The sequence below is a fragment of the Onychostruthus taczanowskii genome, unplaced genomic scaffold (assembly GCF_017590055.1).
Source record: "Onychostruthus taczanowskii isolate IOZ18803 unplaced genomic scaffold, ASM1759005v1 scaffold1, whole genome shotgun sequence".
Classification (NCBI taxonomy): domain Eukaryota; kingdom Metazoa; phylum Chordata; class Aves; order Passeriformes; family Passeridae; genus Onychostruthus; species Onychostruthus taczanowskii.
This window is the reverse complement of record NW_024496525.1, coordinates 2,471,534-2,492,592: the sequence shown is the minus strand read 5'-3', so window position 1 is coordinate 2,492,592 and position 21,059 is coordinate 2,471,534. Positions and strand designations below refer to the sequence as shown.

Here is a 21,059-nt window from a genome sequence, read left to right as displayed (position 1 = left end):
CAGGCTTTCAGAGCTGGTGCACTGTCCTGTATATCTGCTTTTCAGCCTGACAGATGAAACAAACCTGTATTTCTGTATTTGTTCCCACAGTTACAGCAGACAAAAAGGACATAGATGACCAAAATTCACCTCCGGAAACACCTTCACATTCTTATTACGGTGACAAATTCAGAATTACAAATGAAGTAAATGAGATTGCACTAAGGAGTCCTAGAAGCATCACCCACAGTCTTCAACATCAGAGAGTTGTTCTAGACTAAAGTAAGTCTATAGAAGAGACCAAATCAAAATCCTTGAAAAAGTCGAAATAGTTTAGCTTTAAAAATCTCAATTTACTATGTGATACAAATATGAGCTACTCAAATAAGAACTTGAAACTAGGAAGTCCAACATGTATAATTTGTCTATAAAGAATCTATTTTTACCAGTTACGCTGGAAGACTAAAGTGATGTCATTCTTCATTCAGAGATTCTTATCCCACAACTCAGGAAGTCTTTTTATTTTAGCTTAGGAGTCTACTAAAGCTAACCTTAAAACCCACTCATATCAATCTATCTGGTAATAACCTAATATTACAATCTGTAGATATATTACAAACTGTATCAAATGCTTTTATGTAGACATGACTAAGTTTACAGTTGACAGTTGCATTCAATAAGCAGTAAGATGACAACAGTGACACGTTAAACACAGGGAGCACATGTAGAGAGAGAACATCCTATGAGACTGAAAAACACAGGTATAGTGTGTCTCCCTCCTCCTCTACTGTCCATAAAAGCTGGTGTAAAAGAAGGATATTACTAACACCTATAAAAACCCTACTTCAGATTCTTATATCAAACCTACTTCTATTGTCATCACAAACTAAATCTATTAATGAATGAAGTCACCCTTGACTGAGACACAGGAGAGGCTTTAACTTAAATTTAGAGGCCATAAGTGCACAAACAGTGCATAGGTCAAATTCTTCATGCCCCTTACTAGGTCATTAGATAAAGAAAACTGAAAAAAAGACAAAATGAATTTTTGAGGAGAAAAAACCTCTGAATCCCACAAAATATGAAAGGAGAGGAAGGCTTGTCTCCCAGGCACCTGGCACAACCACAGGGTTCACTCCTTGCCCAGTGCTCTATGCATAGTAAAACCTGCTGGTGTTTAATGTCCCTTACATCTTTCTCCTTATCTCTAGGAAACAAAAAGAGATTATTTACCAATTACATTAGCTAGATTAGAAAGATCAAGTACCAAGGCAATTTTCTGGCTTTTACGGGAAAAAAAAAGTTTCAGGAGAAAAGCATGAGCTGCAGACAGCTAGACACAGCAGCAACACCCTTCCCTATATCAAATCTGGAGACACAGAGAAGTCAGAGCATCTAAACCACAGCAAGAAAAATCATTCATGAAGCAACACATGACTGCACAGGTGAACAAGCAAGGAAGGATGGATACAGGAGGCAAAAGGAGAAGCAAGAACTCTGTAAGACATTTAATTGTGAAGTCTCAGCAGAAGAAATCAAATGAGTCACGAGAAGTTCCAGCTCCAAGGACCCCCGCACAGCAGCTCTCTCTAATCAGCCAAGAGAAATAATGAAGCAGAGAAGTAAAAAGACAGCAGGTCTTGAATGCACAGACCAGAATCTGATATGAAATATTCAACCAAAAAATTCAGGCACTGCACTTTAAGGAATAAACACTTCTTTTTGCTCAGTATGAAGTGAAAGACAACCTCAGTATGGCTGATTGAATTGCTTCCCTGACTGGTGCTCTTACTGTGTGAACATTATCTGCAGGGGAACACACTTCCCTACAGGCATTTGCCTGGCTCTGTGAACAAAAAACATACCGTCTTTTACTTCTCCAGCAGAAAAATCTGCCCCAGACAAATAAACTGAAGTAATGGAAATAGTAAGGCCTACACTTGCAACACACCCACTTCACAAAAACAGGCCCAACAGCCACCGTATTTCTGCTCTTCCAGACCACAAGGATGCTTGAGAAAATGCAGAAGAGTCACTGCCTAATAGCTTATCTGCCCTCATTTACATTTTACACAAACAAAGCCACAATGAGAGGGAAAGACATTCTCTTCAGAATATTCAATTGCTGGAGCATGAAATAACAGCTTCACAGAAGTAGTTTCCAAGAAAAAAATAGTCTACCACCAATTGAAAGTTCGAAAGGGATTAGTATCTTGCTTTTGGGAATAGCTAGTGTGACTAGTGTCCTTCAGAAAGTGACTTCATCCTGAAACAAAGGACGTGGAGCTTTAACAACATGTCATCTCAAGTATGTGCCACTGCAGCAAGTGAATGTGCAAATTAAAATAGTAGGGAAGTTGACAGCATCCTTTGCTGGCAGCTGCAACATAACAACCAGGATTTTTTGAGGAGTTCACAGCTCCCATCAAACACACCACCCTACTACACTATAACCAGTCTACTTCTACAACCATGATCAGAATTATCCTATGTTTTAATTGCAGTATACACAAATGGGGGAAAATTCAGTGAAATACTTAAGGCTACTCAGGGAAAATACCATATTTTAAAGGAAATTCCTGAAGACAGGCTAGAAAGGTTATGGTCTCTTTGCTGCTAGAATGGATTTTAATCTAAATTCCTGTGCTTCTGGTCTACATGCCATCTAAATAATACATTACTATACTCTTCCATTTATTAGAAAGGGTTTGCAATAAATTTTTTGCTGGGATTACACTGGGTATCACTGGAAGTCCAAAAGCAGATGCTGGAGAACAAACTTTAAAAGTTCATCAGCAGAACCAATCAGAAGGAAATACAGTGGCTAACAGGAATATTCTTCTAAGGTTTGGATGCAGATCTATTCCTCACTTTAACACAAGAGGCCTTTTTAGCTCCTTACAGAAAACGAAGCCTTAAAACAGATTCACAATCACCAAATTTTAAAAAAATCCGAAACAAAACCAAAAAAACCCAATCCCAGAAATGTCAGCTAATTTGACAAAGCTGCAGAGAAAGAGCAGAAAATGCTACAGGACAAGTTTGTCTGTCTCCTATAGCCTTAGACCAAAGAACTAAGTCTTACAAAGCCTCTTAGTGACTCTTGTTCTGTCTCAAGATTTGACAACTCTAGTAAACTCTTCATTCTCCATCTGTTCCATTGGAGAAAAATATTCTAATTTTCTTTATTTAACCAGTCTTCTAAATGTGGTTGAGATACGTAATGTGTTGAAGGTAGTCTACAACATCCTTAATTTTCATAACAGAAATTACAAGACCTATTTCTAGCAATCAATACTCTATTTACTGATTGGATTACTTAACCTGTTCCTGCAAGAAGCCTAATGTGTCTTTGATTGATAAACAGTAGGGAACCAGAAAGCAGTCCTGTGCTGAGAACACAGGCAAGCAAGAGGGCTAGGCAGCACACACACTTACTCAAAATCTTCAAATTCCAGATCATTTCCCTCCACAGATGGGCTTGAGTTCTCTGAAGTGGAAGCAGAGGAGGAGGAAGAGCGGAGACGGTTTTGCTGATAACGCATAGAGCGTTGTCGAATACTGTCCCTCCGGGAAAGATACTGGATCATCCTCTGAGCATAATATGCAGCAGGAGACAACCTGAGCAAGAAAATGATACACAAATACTCATTACATAACTACAGAATGACAGCCAGTCCTATTTTTCCTTTTGAACTCCAAGTGCCAGGCCAGTAACAGCCTATCACAAGGTTGCATTTTATCTGTAAGATAGATTAAATACAGAAAGCAAGGAAAAGTAGTTTTCCTTTTATATGCTATACTCCCACATGATCCCCTTTGCAAACAGAAGCACCACACAGTACCTACAGACAAAAAGCTCACCCATAGAAGAGAGAAATTTGCTTTTCAGTACTCTCTGGAGCTCACTGATTCATTTATTACCAGTTCACTCTAGTAAGCTCAGCAAGCATCACTTATAAGAACTAAACTCAGTTCCAATGTGAACTCTGCCTGCAATGCCAAACAGCAGCACTGTTCAAAATTCTAGTAAGCTCAGCAAGCATAAGAACTAAACCCAGTTCCAATGTGAACTCTGCCTGCAATGCCAAACAGCAGCACTGTTCAAAAAAACACTGAATGAAGGTGTTGTTGTTTTGATGGTAGTTAGGGAGTACCATGGAATATCAAGCAGGAGGAAAAAAAGGTTTCACGTCTTTAACTACTTTGTAATGGTAAATGGTAGGGATTTTATATAATGGCAATTTTATCAGATCCACTAGGTATATGTTAAGTGGAGCTTTAAAAGCCTTGCATCCCACCTGAAAGGAAATCTTTCCTCTATAATTAACTCTTAATTCTCTCTCATGCATTACCTAGCATTTGTTTGCATCAGCGATCACACACCAGTACTACTCTCTTGAGACAGGTGAACACATACTCTCTTTTCCTACCCTGTGTATATCCACAGCTCCTCACACGTCTTCTGTGACACACTTATTCAGTGTTAAAATCCAGACACCTCCGATGCTTGATTTATCATTTCATTAGCCTTATTTGATTAGACTTGAATTCTAATTTGGGGGGAGGACAAGTTTAGGAGACAGATTACAGGTGTTAAAACTTAAGCCAATAAGCATCAAAAGGGTAAGAGGAACAACACACTCAGCTTGATTCCTCCTGAATCTTTTATGCACTGTTTAATGCCTACATAAAGAAGAAGGCTTTGCTGGACAAACACATCACTTCTCTTTACTCCCTGTAAGACTTAATAGGCCAAATACAAATAAGCAAGGCATTGCAGATGCACATTAATAGATGAGGAGCTGCTCTCTTATCTGGGCTTTTCCATAAACCAAAGCCATGCCTTTGTGCATGCCTAAAAAAAACCAACATCAAAATATGTACAGAGAGAAAAAAAAGAAACAAGGGATTAAGGCAAACACTGGAAAACATGAACAGTGGTCGCAGCAGTCCAGCAGTGTAACCACTGAAACTTGTCTTTTCCCAAATATCACAGAAGGGAGAATTTTACAAAAGAATATGAAGAATGAGTTTATCAGTCTTCTAAAATTATGCAGGACACCAGAAAAAAAAAAAACATGGTGATGCCTGTTAGAAGAAAGAGTGGGCAATAAAGAGTGGCCATAACCAACGACAAGATGCCAGATTCAGCTCCCTGACAGCACATGGTGTGTGCACTGAACAGACTGTGAAAAATATCTTCAAAGACAACACAAGAAGCTTAAGTCTGATACACAGAAAGGTGTAAGGGATAAAATATTTTCTAGCTGCTTATATCTTTTCCTATAAATATATCCAACAAACACCCTGTGATGCTTTATACATATATACATATATATAATTCTTATTGAGTATTTCTATTTAAAAAAACATTATTGTAGATGTTCTTTGATGACAGCCTTATTTAATTCTACTGCAGATTATTTTCTGAGCCCAGTACATATGGAAACTGTGGAGAATGACAAACAGCCAAGCTGACCTTAGTGAAGTTCGGCAAGGCCACTGAGAAATATTGCTGCAGTCTACATCAAAATATTCATTCTACATCTGAGGGAACTTCATAAAATATTCTCCCCGCCTCACTGCTGACCCAGGTTATTCAAATATAGCACAATTACAGACAGTAAATGCAAAAACAAAACTAACACATATACATGCTCTCAAAAATAAATTTTTCAGATCATGCAGTTTATGTACTCTTTAAAAAAGACTCCATTGGAGACAGCATGGTCTTAAGGAGGTATATATATTTAAGGTATATTTAAAACACAAACACACACAGATGTTTATTAATAGATACAGATTTTTTGTACTTTGTTTCATTTTTCCACCTTGTTATTTAACTTCTCAAAGACATAACTTTACATTTGGAACTTATGATGCTACAAAAAACCTTCAAAATGCAGCAACACCCCTTTTAATCACTTTTCAAATTTCTAACTAGTTGAAGGGACAGTTAAAAATATCCTACTAGACCAACACACCAGTAAGGTTTATAGAGGAAGACTAATCCTATCCCACTCAAACTTCTAGCTGGTACTGATCACGCCTCCATGAATCTCATCCTCTGAAAAGACAGTGATATTTACCAGAACAAATTAACCCTCTCAGAAGAGTTTCAAAACTGGACTTTTCTTCCAGAGCTCTTTATAAACTCAAGCTACTATAGCTTCTACCACAACCTAAAACCACTTGAACTGTCACATGAAGAGCACTGTATCAGTTCTAAAATGGTTTCAAGTCAAAAAATATTTTTGACCATGCCCTTTGTGCTAGGAAATGTCAAAGGCATTGATCCATTTTCATACATTTTATTGAGCTTCATCACAGTAGACATCTACAGAAGGGGAAAACAAAATTTAGATACCTAGGCAGACACTCCTTTTTTACAAGGCAACTCCCAGAGACCTAGAATCAGTTCTTAAAATCTGTGCTCTATCAATCTGCCTGCTTTGGACAAGGCATTCCAGAAACAAGGAATGGTGCACTTCCAGCAATAAAGCAGCTTTTGGAACTCAAAAATTAACCTGAATGTAATAACAGCTTTAAATTAACACTTGTGGAATGTAATTTTCCTCTTTCCAGGTAAATCAATCCCTTTCCTTGCCATTTAGAAGCTTTTACATTTATCAGCATTTCTTGCAGTTGCCAAGACCTTCAGCAGTCACCTAGGTTGGTTTCCCAAGGATGTGATATACAGGCAGCATACTCCACCTTCACTTCACTACAGTTTTGTTTACGTCATTCCTAAGCCTGTGAATTATCTTGACAGGGCAACTTTCTTCACGATAAATTAAAAAAAGCCAAACAAAAGATTTCACCTCTACAAGGCTTTATCTACAGAGACAGTTAGCAAGGAGTTATTTACCAACACAATTATACCATCTGGCCAGTTTGCAACACAGCCTTTTATTTCAGAACTTGTACTTAAGAGTATCATCTGTATAAAAATGCAGATATTGTGGTTAATGATGAAGAAAACACACCCCCCCCCCCCCCCCACCCCTCACCCCCCCAAACCTCACAAAACAACTAACTTCTTTCAGCAACTCAAGATTTAATTTTCAGTGGTATTCCTGTACTCTTATGATAAACCCAAGTAGCCTTCAATTCACACAGCTATGCAAGACGTTCCCAAAAGGCTAAATCAGATATATTTTACACTTACTGAATTTCCTCATTCATAGCTTTCCTAAACCCATCTAAAGAAAGCTTATTTGTCATGACTTATTCTTTGAAAGTTTCCAAAGCCGCTTGCTGTTCACGATTCTATCATTTCTTCTGACAGAGTCTTTGGGTCACATTATCCCATCTGTTGCTTTCTTAATACACTAAATAGAAACTGCAAAGATAATTTCTTTCCATTTTTGATAACTGCCACATTTGCTTTTTCTAGTCCTTTGAAACACTCCCACCTCTTTTGAAGATTAAGCAGCACTACAGGTGTTTCTGTGTCTAATGTCAATGATTCATGACTTCTCAAAAATAATTGTCAGTATTTTGTTCTTAGATAAGTATACATAACCCTCTAGCTATGCTCTCTCTTGTACAGATACATTTATGGAGACAATTCATGCTTCCAAGCACGTTGTCTGCTCACACCAGCTCCTAATTCCCTTTACTGCATTTGAGACTATTTGTTTTTTAATTAATTTTTCTTCAAAAGAGATTTTTAATATATTGATACAGCTCATTTACTGTTGGACCTGTTTGCCACCTAGTGTTCTCCATCCCAAATGATTTCATTAATTCTTATGTGTTCACTTCAACAGTAATTCCTTCCTGTTTTCCTCATTTCCCCCCAGACTTAACAGCATCTGCTCACTTGTTTTGCTCTTTCCCCACAGCAAGTCATTAAGAAGGAGATAAGCCCAATATTAGAACCATTGCCAGAGGTTTCAGTGAGTTATACTGAAGTTATGCTTTTGCATATAAAACTTAAATGCCTTTAGACTGCATTTAGATCTTACCTGGCTGGATCTGGGTAGATTGGATGTTCCCGGGATCCTGCTCCATCATAGCGAGATAATGAAATGAGGGAAGACTCCAGCAACCTCCTAGAAAGGAAAAACAAGTTACAACATCAAAGACCATTCAGGAACATCCCTCCTATATACGACCTACTTTCTGAAACCTCTTAAGACTATTTCTATCACTAGCACAGAGAATTCTGCAACATACTGAACCACTCACTGATGGCGTGTTTTCACCACATAGGTATTCAAAGTTTTATATTCTCAGTGAACAGAAGAAAGAACACCTCAAGTAAGGAAGAAGAGTGGTCCCATATCTGCTTCCAAGTTCCAAGAGAAAGATACAGATGTCACTTCTCTGGAGACAACCCATCCCAATGTATCAAGTCCATAAACACTACCACTGAACTGGCCATCTGTCAAATTCTTACCTACTCAAAAGTGGCTACACATGGAATGAGCCAGGGAACATGGGACAAAGAACACACATGTTAACATGTGGACTTTAAGGGCACCACTGATGTCTATGCATAGTAAGATCTTGAATCTTAGTCTCAAGGCTCTGAAGGAGATGCTTTCAACTACAAAAATTAAAAATGTTCTTTTCCTCTGTATGGTAATCAGCCACAGGGAGAGATACCAAATATTCACTCAAGAAATAAATGTATGCTAATTCAGCCAGACAGCCTAAATATATGAGAAGTGAGACTGAGTCATGAAGGCACCAGAATCAAAAGTGTATCGCAGGAACATGTCCCCCACCCTGGCTTCTATATGCACCTCTGTCTAGCTTTTGTCATAAACCAGAGGACAGCACTATTTCAAGACTGACTCATGGCCAGTTGCTGCCATTAGATTAACACAAGAGAGATGCATTGGGGCAGGTACAGAAAGTGGAAAAAACAACTCTCACATTTATAAGATTGCTGAGTTCCCTTGCAAGTCTTTCTACCTCAGACCTCCTGCTATTTTGTTTTCTAGTCTGTAACTTAATGAAAGGGGTTGTGGTTTGAAAGTCAAAGAGGTCCAACACCACATCTCTTCTACTCACTCACACACACAGCTGTTGAGAAAGATTTGAATCTTTCATTCTTAGCCCCACACCCATAACAATCCATTAGCCTTTGCAGTGCAGGACAGCAAGTATCAACATAGGAAGCTGGAAGAAGGACCAGATAAAATCCACACCCAATCTCCCATTTCTAGCCACACAAACACAGCAGAATTGCAAGTGAGAAATCTTTTTTCCTAGCAGCAGCCCACCCATCAGGATCTCAAGAAAAATGTTTACTGTCTTCCAGCAATTAAAAAAACCCCAAACTTAAATTTTACATTATAGATCTAGAATACAGAAAACAGTAAGAGACTGCCTCAGTTTCCCAGTTGGAAAGGTATGTGTCAGCTTGAGAAACTTGCTGCAAAGCACTGGGACTATGCATAAGGCAAGAAATCCTGTCCTTTCTAGCACAAAGTTGTTTGGCTACCATTTGTCTTATTCAAGAACAGTTATTAAATCTCTCAAACCTCGAGTTTAATTAATTCTCCTGGTTCCTAGGTTATTGAGTCAAAAGCTCTAACACTGAATATTGCCAGATATTATGAATCCCTTGGCTACCCAAAAAGTCCTTATACTTCAATTCTGTCTTACCAAACCCTTCCTTCTTCTCCAACTACATATCAATAAGTGCAAAAAGCTGCCAATCCAGAACAAACAGTGTTGCAGCTTTACGAGGTATACCTCAAGTCCTATACCTGTGAAGTATACAGGTACACCTATTACGTGCATCACATATAAACTGCTTTAATTCCTTCTAGGGGAAAGGCAGACAGATTAAAATTAACAGAAGTGATATTCTACCTATGCAGGCAGCTGTTCCCTTCTAAACCACTGGCTCAGAGTTCAGAGACTAGGTTACTGCCACTGCAATACCAACATGCTTTTGAGAAATCTGCTTTTCTAAGCAGCTTGAAAACTGGCATTTTGGAAGCAATTTGGATATGCCAAGGCTGCCACCCTACTGGAACACCCTGCCTGATCACTGGACTTAGCCAAGGAGAAAGAGCTTCCAGAGCATGCAGATTCTGACAGGGTCACAACCCTAGAAACAGCAGCTTCCTCCTAATGTGAGCAATGCCTATGGTGTTCTGATAATATGTACATACAAATAATCATCAAACTCATTCCTATCAGAAGTCTTAGTACCTATACACTACACATCCCACCTCCTTTCCCAGTCCTTCAGTATCTGTCCACTAAGTGACACAGTAAAATCAAAGCCACAAGGGAAGATGACCAGCACATGCTGCACAGCCTAGCTAACACTATCAGAAAGAAGTCTCCTGGTATTCACCACCCATATTTGTCTTCTCACCTTTAGAAAAACTGGCAACTGCCTAAGATGATCATTGACTTTGAGAGATCACTTCAGAAAGCATCCAGCAACTATGCTGAAAGAAATCAAAACCTGTACTAAGCAGAGGACACCACAAGAGCGCAGGAGCAGGGCACACATCACTGTAACTTGGTGTGGGTCTGCCAGGAGACCCTCTGCTTGGCTTGGGAACAGCACTTTCAGGAATCTCTAACTCTCACCACTACACTGAAACAGATCCTTGAAATATATATTTGAAGAGTCTTGCTATAGCAGGTACTTGGCACCTCAGATGAGAATGGGTACAGGTTACTTTAGTAACCAAAAGTTGCCTGAGCCACAGGATGGCCAGGTAAAGAGACTTCCTCCAGGCTTCAACAGCCCTGTGACATTACCTGAACAGGCTGCAACTCCATTCCATGCAGCAACAGAAGCTGCTATAGCAGGAGTGTCTCCTTCACCAGAAGGGCTCCCTTGGAAGACCAGTAGTTACTGGGTTACAAGGAACAGGATTACAAACACTCTGTTAAATACATTCCCCAGAACCCTCTGTGAGCTTGCACTGCCCAAGCTGAATGGTCTCAGTTAAGATGGCCTTTCCAGTAGAGCCTTCCAAGCCTGCCAAGAACAAATCCGGCTCCTGCACTACCTCACACTAAGGCACACAGGTCACATACTAGGGCCACATTCAGATCATGTGGACAAAGATAATTAATTCAGTTAACAGTAACTGCTAAAAGCCAGAGCTGATTTTAAGTCTGATTAGTAGATGTTAATTATTCTACAACTGTGCTCTCTCAGATCACAGAGCAATGAGCCGAGGGATATAAATACACATAACAGACAAAAAATCTAAACCAAGGCAACAAGCTCATGAGATCCAGACAGACCATCTCTGCTTAATGCTCCAGAGAATAACAATACCTGTACTGAGGCAGAGTACTAAGCACAAATAAAATCAATTTCTAACTAACTCATTCTAGACTTAGCCCTTGAGTCCAAAAGTTAAAAATCCAAATGCATTTAATACTGTCAAATGGGTTCAATAATAGATACACTGCTATAATCATCAAAGTGTCTCATCTGTGTCACTGGTAAAGTAACCTACTGTCCCTCAAGAAGGTGCAGATAAATATTCTTAAAGTAAGTCATGCTGCACTCTGCCAAGTCTTTGGTGTCACACTCATAGCTTCTGGCACCCGAAATCTCAAAAGAGACACAGACTATTTGTTTTCAGTAAAGCCAAAGTGCAAGGTAATCCAATATCCTACCACAGTAAATGAAAAGTTGGGAGCAATTCTGCTAAGGAGGACAAACATAATCAATCCATGGATGAAGAGAAGTAGCTCTGTTGCAGTAAACTGTTAGCCACTAAACATTTAAGTTTCCAACAGAGAAGCATGAAGAGAGAACACAAATGAATATTGCTTGCAACTCCTTTTGAAATGTTTCAGCAGATCATGCTTGACTCCTGAATCCTTTCTGCAGCTTACAGCAACCTCCTCCTCTCCCACATCCCCCATTTCTGCTATCCAGATATGTAACAGGCTAACTAGGTTCTATGGAAGCAATTGCTCCACTATCTCTGTCTAGACAATATGAAATTGTCACAAATGACATATAAAGTACAATTAGCAGAGAAACTGCAATTTCTACTCTCTTCCCCCGCTCACCAGGAAAAAAAAAATCACCCATTATCATCCTCCAGGTTGTCAGTCAATCCCGCAAATGATGAAAATTAACTCTGCTCACCCTGATAGATGCTTCTGTTCCAGCTTGCTAAATTAGGAGGAGGGGGATTGTAGTTTTTGTTGGGTTTATTTTTTTATTAAAACTACTACAAGATACAAATTGCCTCTGTTCAGCAGCATTGAAATCTCAACTCTCTGATTAAGATCAGGCTCCTTTTCTGTCAGACATCAACAGCTCTGCAACTGCTGCTCTACACTTGCTCTGTTAACTCAAGTCTGCAGCAATCACTAGCCAGGGGGTAAAGGAAGCAGACTTCAAGTTACAGGACACCTACAGACAAGGGAGAGAGAAAGAGTGCACACATATAAGACATTACAAGCAGAAAAGGGATAATTTTCAGGAATGAAGCTGAAAGCCAGAAGCTGCAGTTCAAGGTCATGAAGCAATCTCCTCATAGCACATCAGCCGCTGGACTATACCCCCATTCTCCCCACAGGGATGAGGACCACCACCAAAGCCTTTTGGGACAGAGCTATCCATTTCAGCAGGCTTTGAGATACTTAACTGCAGTAAATTTAACTTTTCAGTAATAGTTCTAAGGACATGCAGCCCTACACCACATCTTAGATTTGCTGTCACAGCATGAGCGTTACTGAGTAACACTACTCCAAGAGACACAGAGGGAAGAGTTTTCCTCCCCAAAAAGGGAGGTGTTAACAAACAGCACTGAGGTTGTTTCCTTAGAATCAAAGGGGTGTTCAGTCAGCTGCCATCCTCCTAAGCTGCTCTACACCAACAGCGAGGGCAAACCAGTAAAATGAAGCATTCTAAGGACAGCAATCACACCTACCCCTCCTCTACTCCCAGCCTTCAGCTACGAGCAGAGCTTTAAACAGAAAATTCCTAGTTACCCTTTGAAGGAAAAGTGTATTGATGACTCTTGGCAGCCTCTGATTTTCCTCCCCTGGTTTTCTGTCTTCCCTGAAAAGAGTTTTATACTGCATACTGCCCATTCAGAGGTGAAAATTATCACACTACATATTACATCCCTTTTTCAGCCCTCCAGCTTACAGCCAGCTCTCGGCTCCCCTGAGCACTCATTCCTGTGAATGTGCTCCTGTGGTTTCTCATAAGAAGGTAAAGAATAGCAACAGTTTAAAACTAGATTCCTTTCAATCATCTTCCTCTTACAGACAGGCAATAAGTAATCTAAAGATAAGAAAGCTAAAGCATGAAAACAGCTGAATGCTCTTCAGTGTCCAATAACATCAATACCCTCCCTCAAACCTTGAATGCAATTGACTGTTAATGAACCAAATTAATTCCTGGAGATCAATTATAGCCTTGATAGAGCACTAGAAAACTATTTTAAATAAAAATCTCAAACAATCCAATCCACTGGGTTGGATATTCTTTCTTTCTTTCCCTTTTCTCAAAGGAATAGGAAAAAATTATTTCAGACATCTGTATTGTGTTGCCTACTTTCAAAAAGCAAATTGAAATCACGTAAGCAGAAACTATCAAGCATTTTTGTTCCATAGCTTCATTTTCCATAAAAGTTTTGTAGTCCTTGTCAAACAGAAAATCACTATTGCTCCTCACCAGTTTCATATTCAAGCTTAAAATAAAAAAAGCAATCAGTATGCAATTCTGAAGATTGCCTGAAAAAATGAGTTCTAAAATTAAGTTCTTAACATAATCTGCTCTGATACCTCTAAGTGAACATTTCTAGACTGCTTCAGCTTTCACATGGTTATGTTGGACATATTTAGCCTGGCATCGAGACCGGATTACGACAGGTCAGAAACAGATGATTAAGAGAGAAAATATAGTTAAACAAAAGGATCAAGCTTTTCTTATGATAGTTTGTAACCACCTGCAAGCGATAAATAACCTGAAAATATCACTACTCATTAAAACCTCAAGAGTCACTTTTACAGTTCGGAGTGAGCTCCTCCATCCCCTTGTTCACATCTGTGCCAAACAACTCATCCTCAGTGATGAACTAGAGTTGGTGGCTGTCTTTCTATCCAAACCTTGTTAGGCATCCTTTTCATCACCTTTTTTTTTAAAGTTATTACATACAATGAGCAGCTTTTACAAGATAATTTCCTTTTTTTAGGGAAACCAAAGATGCAATATGTGATCAGAGACAACTTCCAAACACAGCCTTTGTAGAACACTTTGGCCTGCTCGTGGGAAAGAACTTGTGTTAACTCTGAAGGTGCAACTAGGGACCAAGAAGACATCCTTCCCAGCTGGAGGTGCAGAGTTGTTCAGAGGAGTAGGTCTGATATAAGGCAGAAGTTATCACAGAAAGTGATTGCTTCCCCTTCACTGATTCTGGGCAAGAATCCTGTAGAAAACTGTTTTTCTCAGTCAGAAAAAAAGAGAGCACATAAGGTCTTCCTTAAGGCAAGATAGGAAGGAGTGCAAAGAAAAAGTACACAATTACACAAAACACGGCAGTGTCAGTTAGGAGTTTGAACAGCAGAAATGAGCACTGGGAATTGAGTTCACCTAATTAGAAGATTGGAAGCAGAGTTTCAAGAAAAACGTGGTTAATTAACCCTTTAAAGTTACTTCAATGTAACTAGAAAGTAAAACCACATGATGAATTGTGCTATTACTGCACCTCTCCTCTTGGACTAGGAACTCCAATTTCCATTTACCACCTGATGCTGCAAGAACTACACAGCAACTTTAGAGCTCATCACAGGGAAAGTGGGTCACTTTACAGAAAGTGACCGATTGTTTTAAGAAGACTCAAGGCTGCACTGTTAATCTATCACTTCACCTGCTGAAAAAGGCCATGCATCTGAACAAAATATGAATGGGCATTATGGAGAGGTGCTCATCATACAGCATCTGGGGAATGATTAGTTCATCATTTCAACAAGCAAGAGGGAACACACATCCATGGCAGACATTAAAAGGGTCAAGACCAGCTACAGCAAGCAGCATTGATTAGTTTTGGCAATAACTCCAACAATGAAAGAGCTTGCACTTCCATTTAGCAGGGGCAAAGCTTGAGGGACAGGAGGGGAGAAGAAATTAAAATCAGTTCAAGCTACTGCACATGGTATTTTGCTCTGCAGTGGCAGTTTCACACCGGTGCTCAGGATGGCACAGGTACCTGCGCCAAGCTGAAGACAGACATTGCATTTCTCCACCTAGACCCTTAACAACACATCATTATACCAGAAATTCAACTGGAGGGTATGGGTTTCTAGTTATCATAAGGTTTAAAAGCATGGCCAGAACATAGCCAACACACTGAACTCCCTCAGCCTGCAGACAGCTTTACTCTCCTGAGGGCTCTTCTGCCTATCTTCATCCGACTTCAAATTCTCCTTGTTCTGGGAGTTCCCAACACCACAGACTCTGTGGACAGCAGAAATCTCTGCTTACCCACACACACAGATCTGCGTCAGCTTCTGGGATAATTACATACGACTCATGTTTCTCCATAGGGAATTGAAGAGGAGGTGTCTTTCTTGAGGGGGCAGAAGCCATACCATTATCTCCATAGCTTTCTAAGGCTATGAAAACAGAGGTCTCATCACAAATCAAGCAATTCCTTTAAAATGCTCTTGTTCATGCTGGAGTAAAAAAGAAAGTCAGGTCAACAAATGACTGGCAGGGCAGTTCAGTCACTTAGTCCAGCCTTCCCACTTCAGGAAGACAGGGGAATGATTTCATACTAATGAATTTCAAACAGAAAAATGAGTCAGTTTCCTGGCAAATAAAGTACCCTGTTTATTTACAGCCTTCAGTTTCAGCAGGTGCTCTCTCAAGAAGAGCAAGGGAAGAGGTCACTTACATCATCACACAAACAGCCATTTGGTGCAATCAGTTAAATATGTATGTGGAAAATGTTTAAAATGCATGTTAGCTATTCAACAGACCAGAACAGCTCAACTGGAGAAATCTAGAGTCATCATTCTTTTGGTTACAGTTGTATTACTGAGTCAGATCACAGGTCCCCCTCTCTCCTCTTGCTCCAGGCCCACAGATTAGACGAATGCTGCCCTACTGCAAGTTCTCCAGCCCAGATTCTGCAATAAGAAGCAAATAATTTGATACGGGCACTTTGTCCCCAGACACACCACACTGTGAGAATTTCTAAAGAGCATGAAGAGTGAGTGCACACATGAAGTATATGTAAATTGAATGCATATCTAAAAACTACAGGGTTGTATTACAATAAAATGCACACTACAATGCCAACATCTCCAGCTCTCCCCCACAGTGAAGAAAACTACAGAGAGCTTTTAGATGAGCAAGCAAGGCTGAAACAGAAAGTCTGAGAGCCTGCCCAAAACTTGTTTCTTCGCAAAAACCAAATCCAAATTGAAACTTAGACACTGTTTTAATGCGACTTACCTGAAGCCAGACTATAAGCTCTAAAAATCACAGCTAGATAGTTTAAACACATCACAGACCTCCATTAATCATAAGCTGAGCATCATCCCCTAGATAGAATACAATTACATGAACTCAAGACACATAGGTAAAAGAACAGAAACAGGAGCAACTGTACCTGGTCAAGTGAGCCTGTCTGGACATGCTGCCCACCCTGCAGCAGCTGGATCAGGTGGCTGCAGAGAAAGTATGTGCAGACAACAGGAGGAGAGAGACACCCTAACAAAGGATGGCTTTCAAGAGAGGGAAGCTATTCACACTTCTTCCCTCTCTGTATGAAAGTTGAGAACTGACCTATTTTATGGTATCCTCAAATAGCTATCTGTTTGAAGTCAGCTGTCTTTAAACTTCTGAGCAATTTGTGTTTATTCAAGATCTTTGGTCTACAGTCACCTCATATATGCATTCCTCAAAAAAACAAACAACCTCACAAAAAAACCTGCCCAAAACAACAACAATCAACACCCACTCACCCAAATAACAAAAACAAAAAAACCCCACAACCCAATAAAAAACCCATACACACACACACACAACACCACCATCAAAAAACTCCAAAACTCCACCCAACTCTAGATGTCAACAGAAGCAAAAATAATAGCCGGTTTGGAAGCATATGCCTCTTCCATTCTCACTAAAATATCACTTTAATTCAAATTCAGTAAGCTTCCTTGCCATCACACTGCAGCAGCTGAAACTCCAGAACAGTTCCTACAGAAAAGACACTTGTAGGGAAAGAGGTTTCTATTACCTGGAGATTGCAGAGGAACAAATTTTACCCATTTCTTTTATAGGTGAACTCCTCACTGCTGTGCCTGGACTAAGAGGAGGGGTGGAATAAGGGCAGTGGTTCAAATGGGAAAATACTGTGAAGGTATTTGAGAAGGAGCTATTTCTATACCTACCTAGTTTGCAAGTCAAGCTGCTACAAGAGGAACATGGGGAAAACAATTTCTTTTAGTCTGCTACAGTCATTGCTGCATATTTAAATTCAGGCCAAGAAAAAGAAAAAGCAGCTTATGCCTTTTCTGCAAGTTTGGCAAAGGCTGCAGGTACATGTCCAGCTTTCCAAACCACTGGGGGAAACTTGGCAGCAGGGAGTGACCTCTATCTGCAAGTTACTGCAAGAAGGGAAAGCACAAGGCATCATCCTTCTCACCCATCAACACTCAGTGAAGCAGAATAGGGCTCTAGCAACCTTACATTATTCTTGAATCGGGAAACAAGCAAAGGCAGGGGAAGGCATATTTGTGCAAGAAAACAGGCACTTCTTTCACTTGTTTTTCCACATAATTAGCAGCATACTAAAGAGCTCAAACTTCTAGAACTTCAGTAAAACAGTCTTTCCTTCTCACACAGAGACAGAAGGATTGGTCTGGGAAAAAAACCACAAAGCTGGAAGGGTGATTGCAATTACCCCAGAGCTCACATAGGCATCAATGACCATTTAGATATCATGGCAGCTTCTCCTACAGTTCAGGTTTACAGTGTCATGATAAAACTAATTTGTATTTTCCATTTTTAGTAAAGACCAAACAAGCAATACTCACCAAGTTTGTCCACAGCCTGCACATCTCACACATAAACACTGCTAATTATCATGTTTAAATGCTCATGTCACCTTCACACTATCATTTCACTTTAAGTTCACAACAGACAAATTAGGTCTTTGTTCACTCTTACGTGTCCTGGCTAACGTTTACAGAAATGATTCTCATACCACACAGTTCTGGCTTTCTCTCCTCAAGCACGTCTTCCCGAGCACAAACCCAAACCTCTTCTCTCTGCTGGCAAATCCATTTATAACTTCCATTTACCCCAATACTCTCACTAAGTGCTGAGATATTACTTCTCTCTATCACCACCATTTTCAAGAAGAGTAACAAAGCATCTTTAGACTTATTTCTTACCAAGCCTGATAACAGCACAGCATAAACTCTTCCAAAACTATCACAGTGCACATGGAGCCTACAAGGCTTGTCATAAAAACCCCTCTTTCCACAGCACCGGTAAGGTCTACACAGCATAACTTTAAACAAAATACTGAGCTCAAACTACAAATGGCATGACACAAGGCTAGCAAGGTTTCCACAAGTAATGAGTTGGAGCAAAAACAGTCAAGAAAATTACGTTGGGTAGGCCTATTTAGATTTAGCACAGGCCACATTCCCACCCATGTGCAGTCTGAGCCATTCTCTTCTCCACAGGTGTGCCCTTATGCTCAAGCCTCCCTGTCTCTGTGAGCTCAACCCCACTGCCACAATATATATTAAATACCTGAAAAAGCAAGCCACAACTGCTGTAAGAGATTAGGAAAAAAATTGCAACTACAAAGATTTTGAGAAACAAGGAATGGAACAACAGGCAGAATACACTAGGTATGTGTTCTGTCTTCACCATAAGACACATTTGTAGCTTTATATAAGGTAATTCCCTCCTGTTTTAGTTCCTCTCTCCCAAAAAGTAAAGTGAGTAGCACTACCCTCCTCTCTGATTTTGACGGTAAATGTCAGTCACAGAATTGTGTCTTCCCAGGCAATTCTGTATCCATGGCAAGGGACAGGGGAGTGTTCTGTTTGTTTAGTTTTTAAAACAAGGATATGAGTGACATACACCCTTTCATTCAGTGCTTTGCACAGTGAGAAAGTTACCAGAACTCAGTACATGCAGAGATCCAATCAGCCTTGGTCATTTACATCAAAAACCAGAGCTGCACATAAGAAGCTCAGGCTCTGCCAGCATGAACTCAGGAACAAAAGCTGCAAAAGTGACTGTATTCTTTTCCATTTCATATACAGCACTGATCACTGCTGGGTAGGAATGAGGTTGCTCTTACTCTGTCAATCCACTTTAACCACAGACTGGTCCCAATTCGATCACAAGTCAGCACTGTATCTACAACTTAGAGCAGGAAGAGGCATCCCCTCAAGGTCTTGAGCAAACCATACCCATTTGCACTAGAAAAAAAACCAAACACAACACAAAAAATCCCCAAACATATTCCTTGCCTTATGGAAAACCTCCAAAACTCAGGTAATAGCTCAAGGCATACTTGAAGAAGAGAATAAACAGAGCCCTGGGGAGAAAGTGACTGCCCAGACTCCAATAAACATCCGCCAAGCAATCCTCCAGAAAACAAGCTCCATATTACAAAAGTCGTCCGAGGGGGGGAACAGCCATTAAAATGAAAACAAAACCTTTGAGAAGGGAGACTACAAAAACAGGTTTGCTCCAAGCTTGGCAGGCAGTAAGCAAGAAGTCCAGACGAATTCTACAAGGCTGCCGAGGTCTTTTAGAGCTCTAGCTCATGAGCATTTACATATCAGAAAGATAAAATACCTGTCTCACCTTAGATCCACATCTATTTCTTTCAAACCCTTACAAAAGCCAAAAGGATAAGCTCCTCCCTTGCTTGCATTCTGCATCAGAGCCATTTCCGGTCTGGATCCCTGCATTTACGCCTTTCTCCAAACACTGGAGAACTTGCAATTGTATGGTAACTACAGAGATAAGGTGCCTGTTTGGGAGCAGGGAGGGTCCCCAAGCTACCCTTCATACAAGAACTCGGAAACCTTCAGGTTAGGAAAGGAGACAGAAAGGAGCAGAAGCAACATTACCCCCTTGTGGCAGCAAAGCAATACGGAAATAAGGTCTAAAATTCAAAAGGGAACAGACTAGGTGTTTCTCTTCATAGCTGCTGTAAAGAGAGCTGTATGCAGCCAGAAAGGTCATCAGCACTGAAGAGAAACCAGATGAGCTGGAGTCACTGCGCTACACGTGACCGGGTACACATCACACAGCAACAACAAGGCAGGAGGGACTGGACTCCTCAAACGAGACCTGACAAAATGGAAGACACAGATTTGTTCCTGGACCCTGGTACATGGCTCCAGGGAAGATGGTTTCACATGTCACTTGTGCACAGTGCATCCAACAGACTAAAATGCAGCAAAGCCTTTGGTAAGCTGTGCCAAGTTCAACAGGTCAAATATTTGCACAGCACAGTGGCCTCTGCCTGTCATACACTCGCAAACAAAATAAAGGAGTTTATACAAGGGTCTCCAGACAAGAATTTCCCCACTTCACACACGCTTACTCCTTTCTGCCTGTACACATGATGAAAGTGTCACTCAGAATGGTTCAAAAAACTTTTCAGATTTTCAGGTAACTTCAATAATTTATCTTGTCTGTCAAACTAAATAGGTGAGGCAAGGTGAAAACATTATGCATTCATAAAATGCAGGCGTAGAGTTACTCATACCACAGCCTACAGAATCTGACCTCTGGAATGAGTGCAGTCGAGTGGTTAGAGAACTTTAGCATAATTGCCAGGCAAAGCTTCCTCATGGAAGAATAAGGATAATAAGCATTTCCTTGTCAAACATAAGTGTCATGCAAACGTGCCTGACAATAGAACAGAGCACACCTTTCATTTGCAGTAATGTACTCAAATCTCTAGACAAAATAAACAGGTAAACCATAGAAAAATTGTCCCCCTCATGTATTACAAGCAGCTAAATCTATAGAGGACAATTTTCCTCTTCCTTCTTTTTCCCCATCTATAGGAATTGTTTCAGTGAAGGTTTGAAATATGTTAGCAGGGATGCACATCACT

General features: G+C 40.2%; 1 protein-coding gene across 3 annotated transcripts in view; it reads right to left on the bottom strand.

The window, feature by feature from the left end:
• The window catches only part of AMBRA1 (autophagy and beclin 1 regulator 1), a 117,136-nt gene that overhangs the window by 86,966 nt on the left and 9,111 nt on the right, over positions 1-21,059 (bottom strand). For all 3 annotated transcript variants that reach the window (XM_041398259.1, XM_041398266.1, XM_041398277.1), the window contains 2 exons: positions 7,953-8,039; positions 3,418-3,600 (listed from right to left, as the gene is read on the bottom strand). In XM_041398259.1, coding sequence (XP_041254193.1) covers positions 3,418-3,600; positions 7,953-8,039 — 270 coding nt within the window. The remainder of the gene's footprint in view (positions 1-3,417; positions 3,601-7,952; positions 8,040-21,059) is intronic.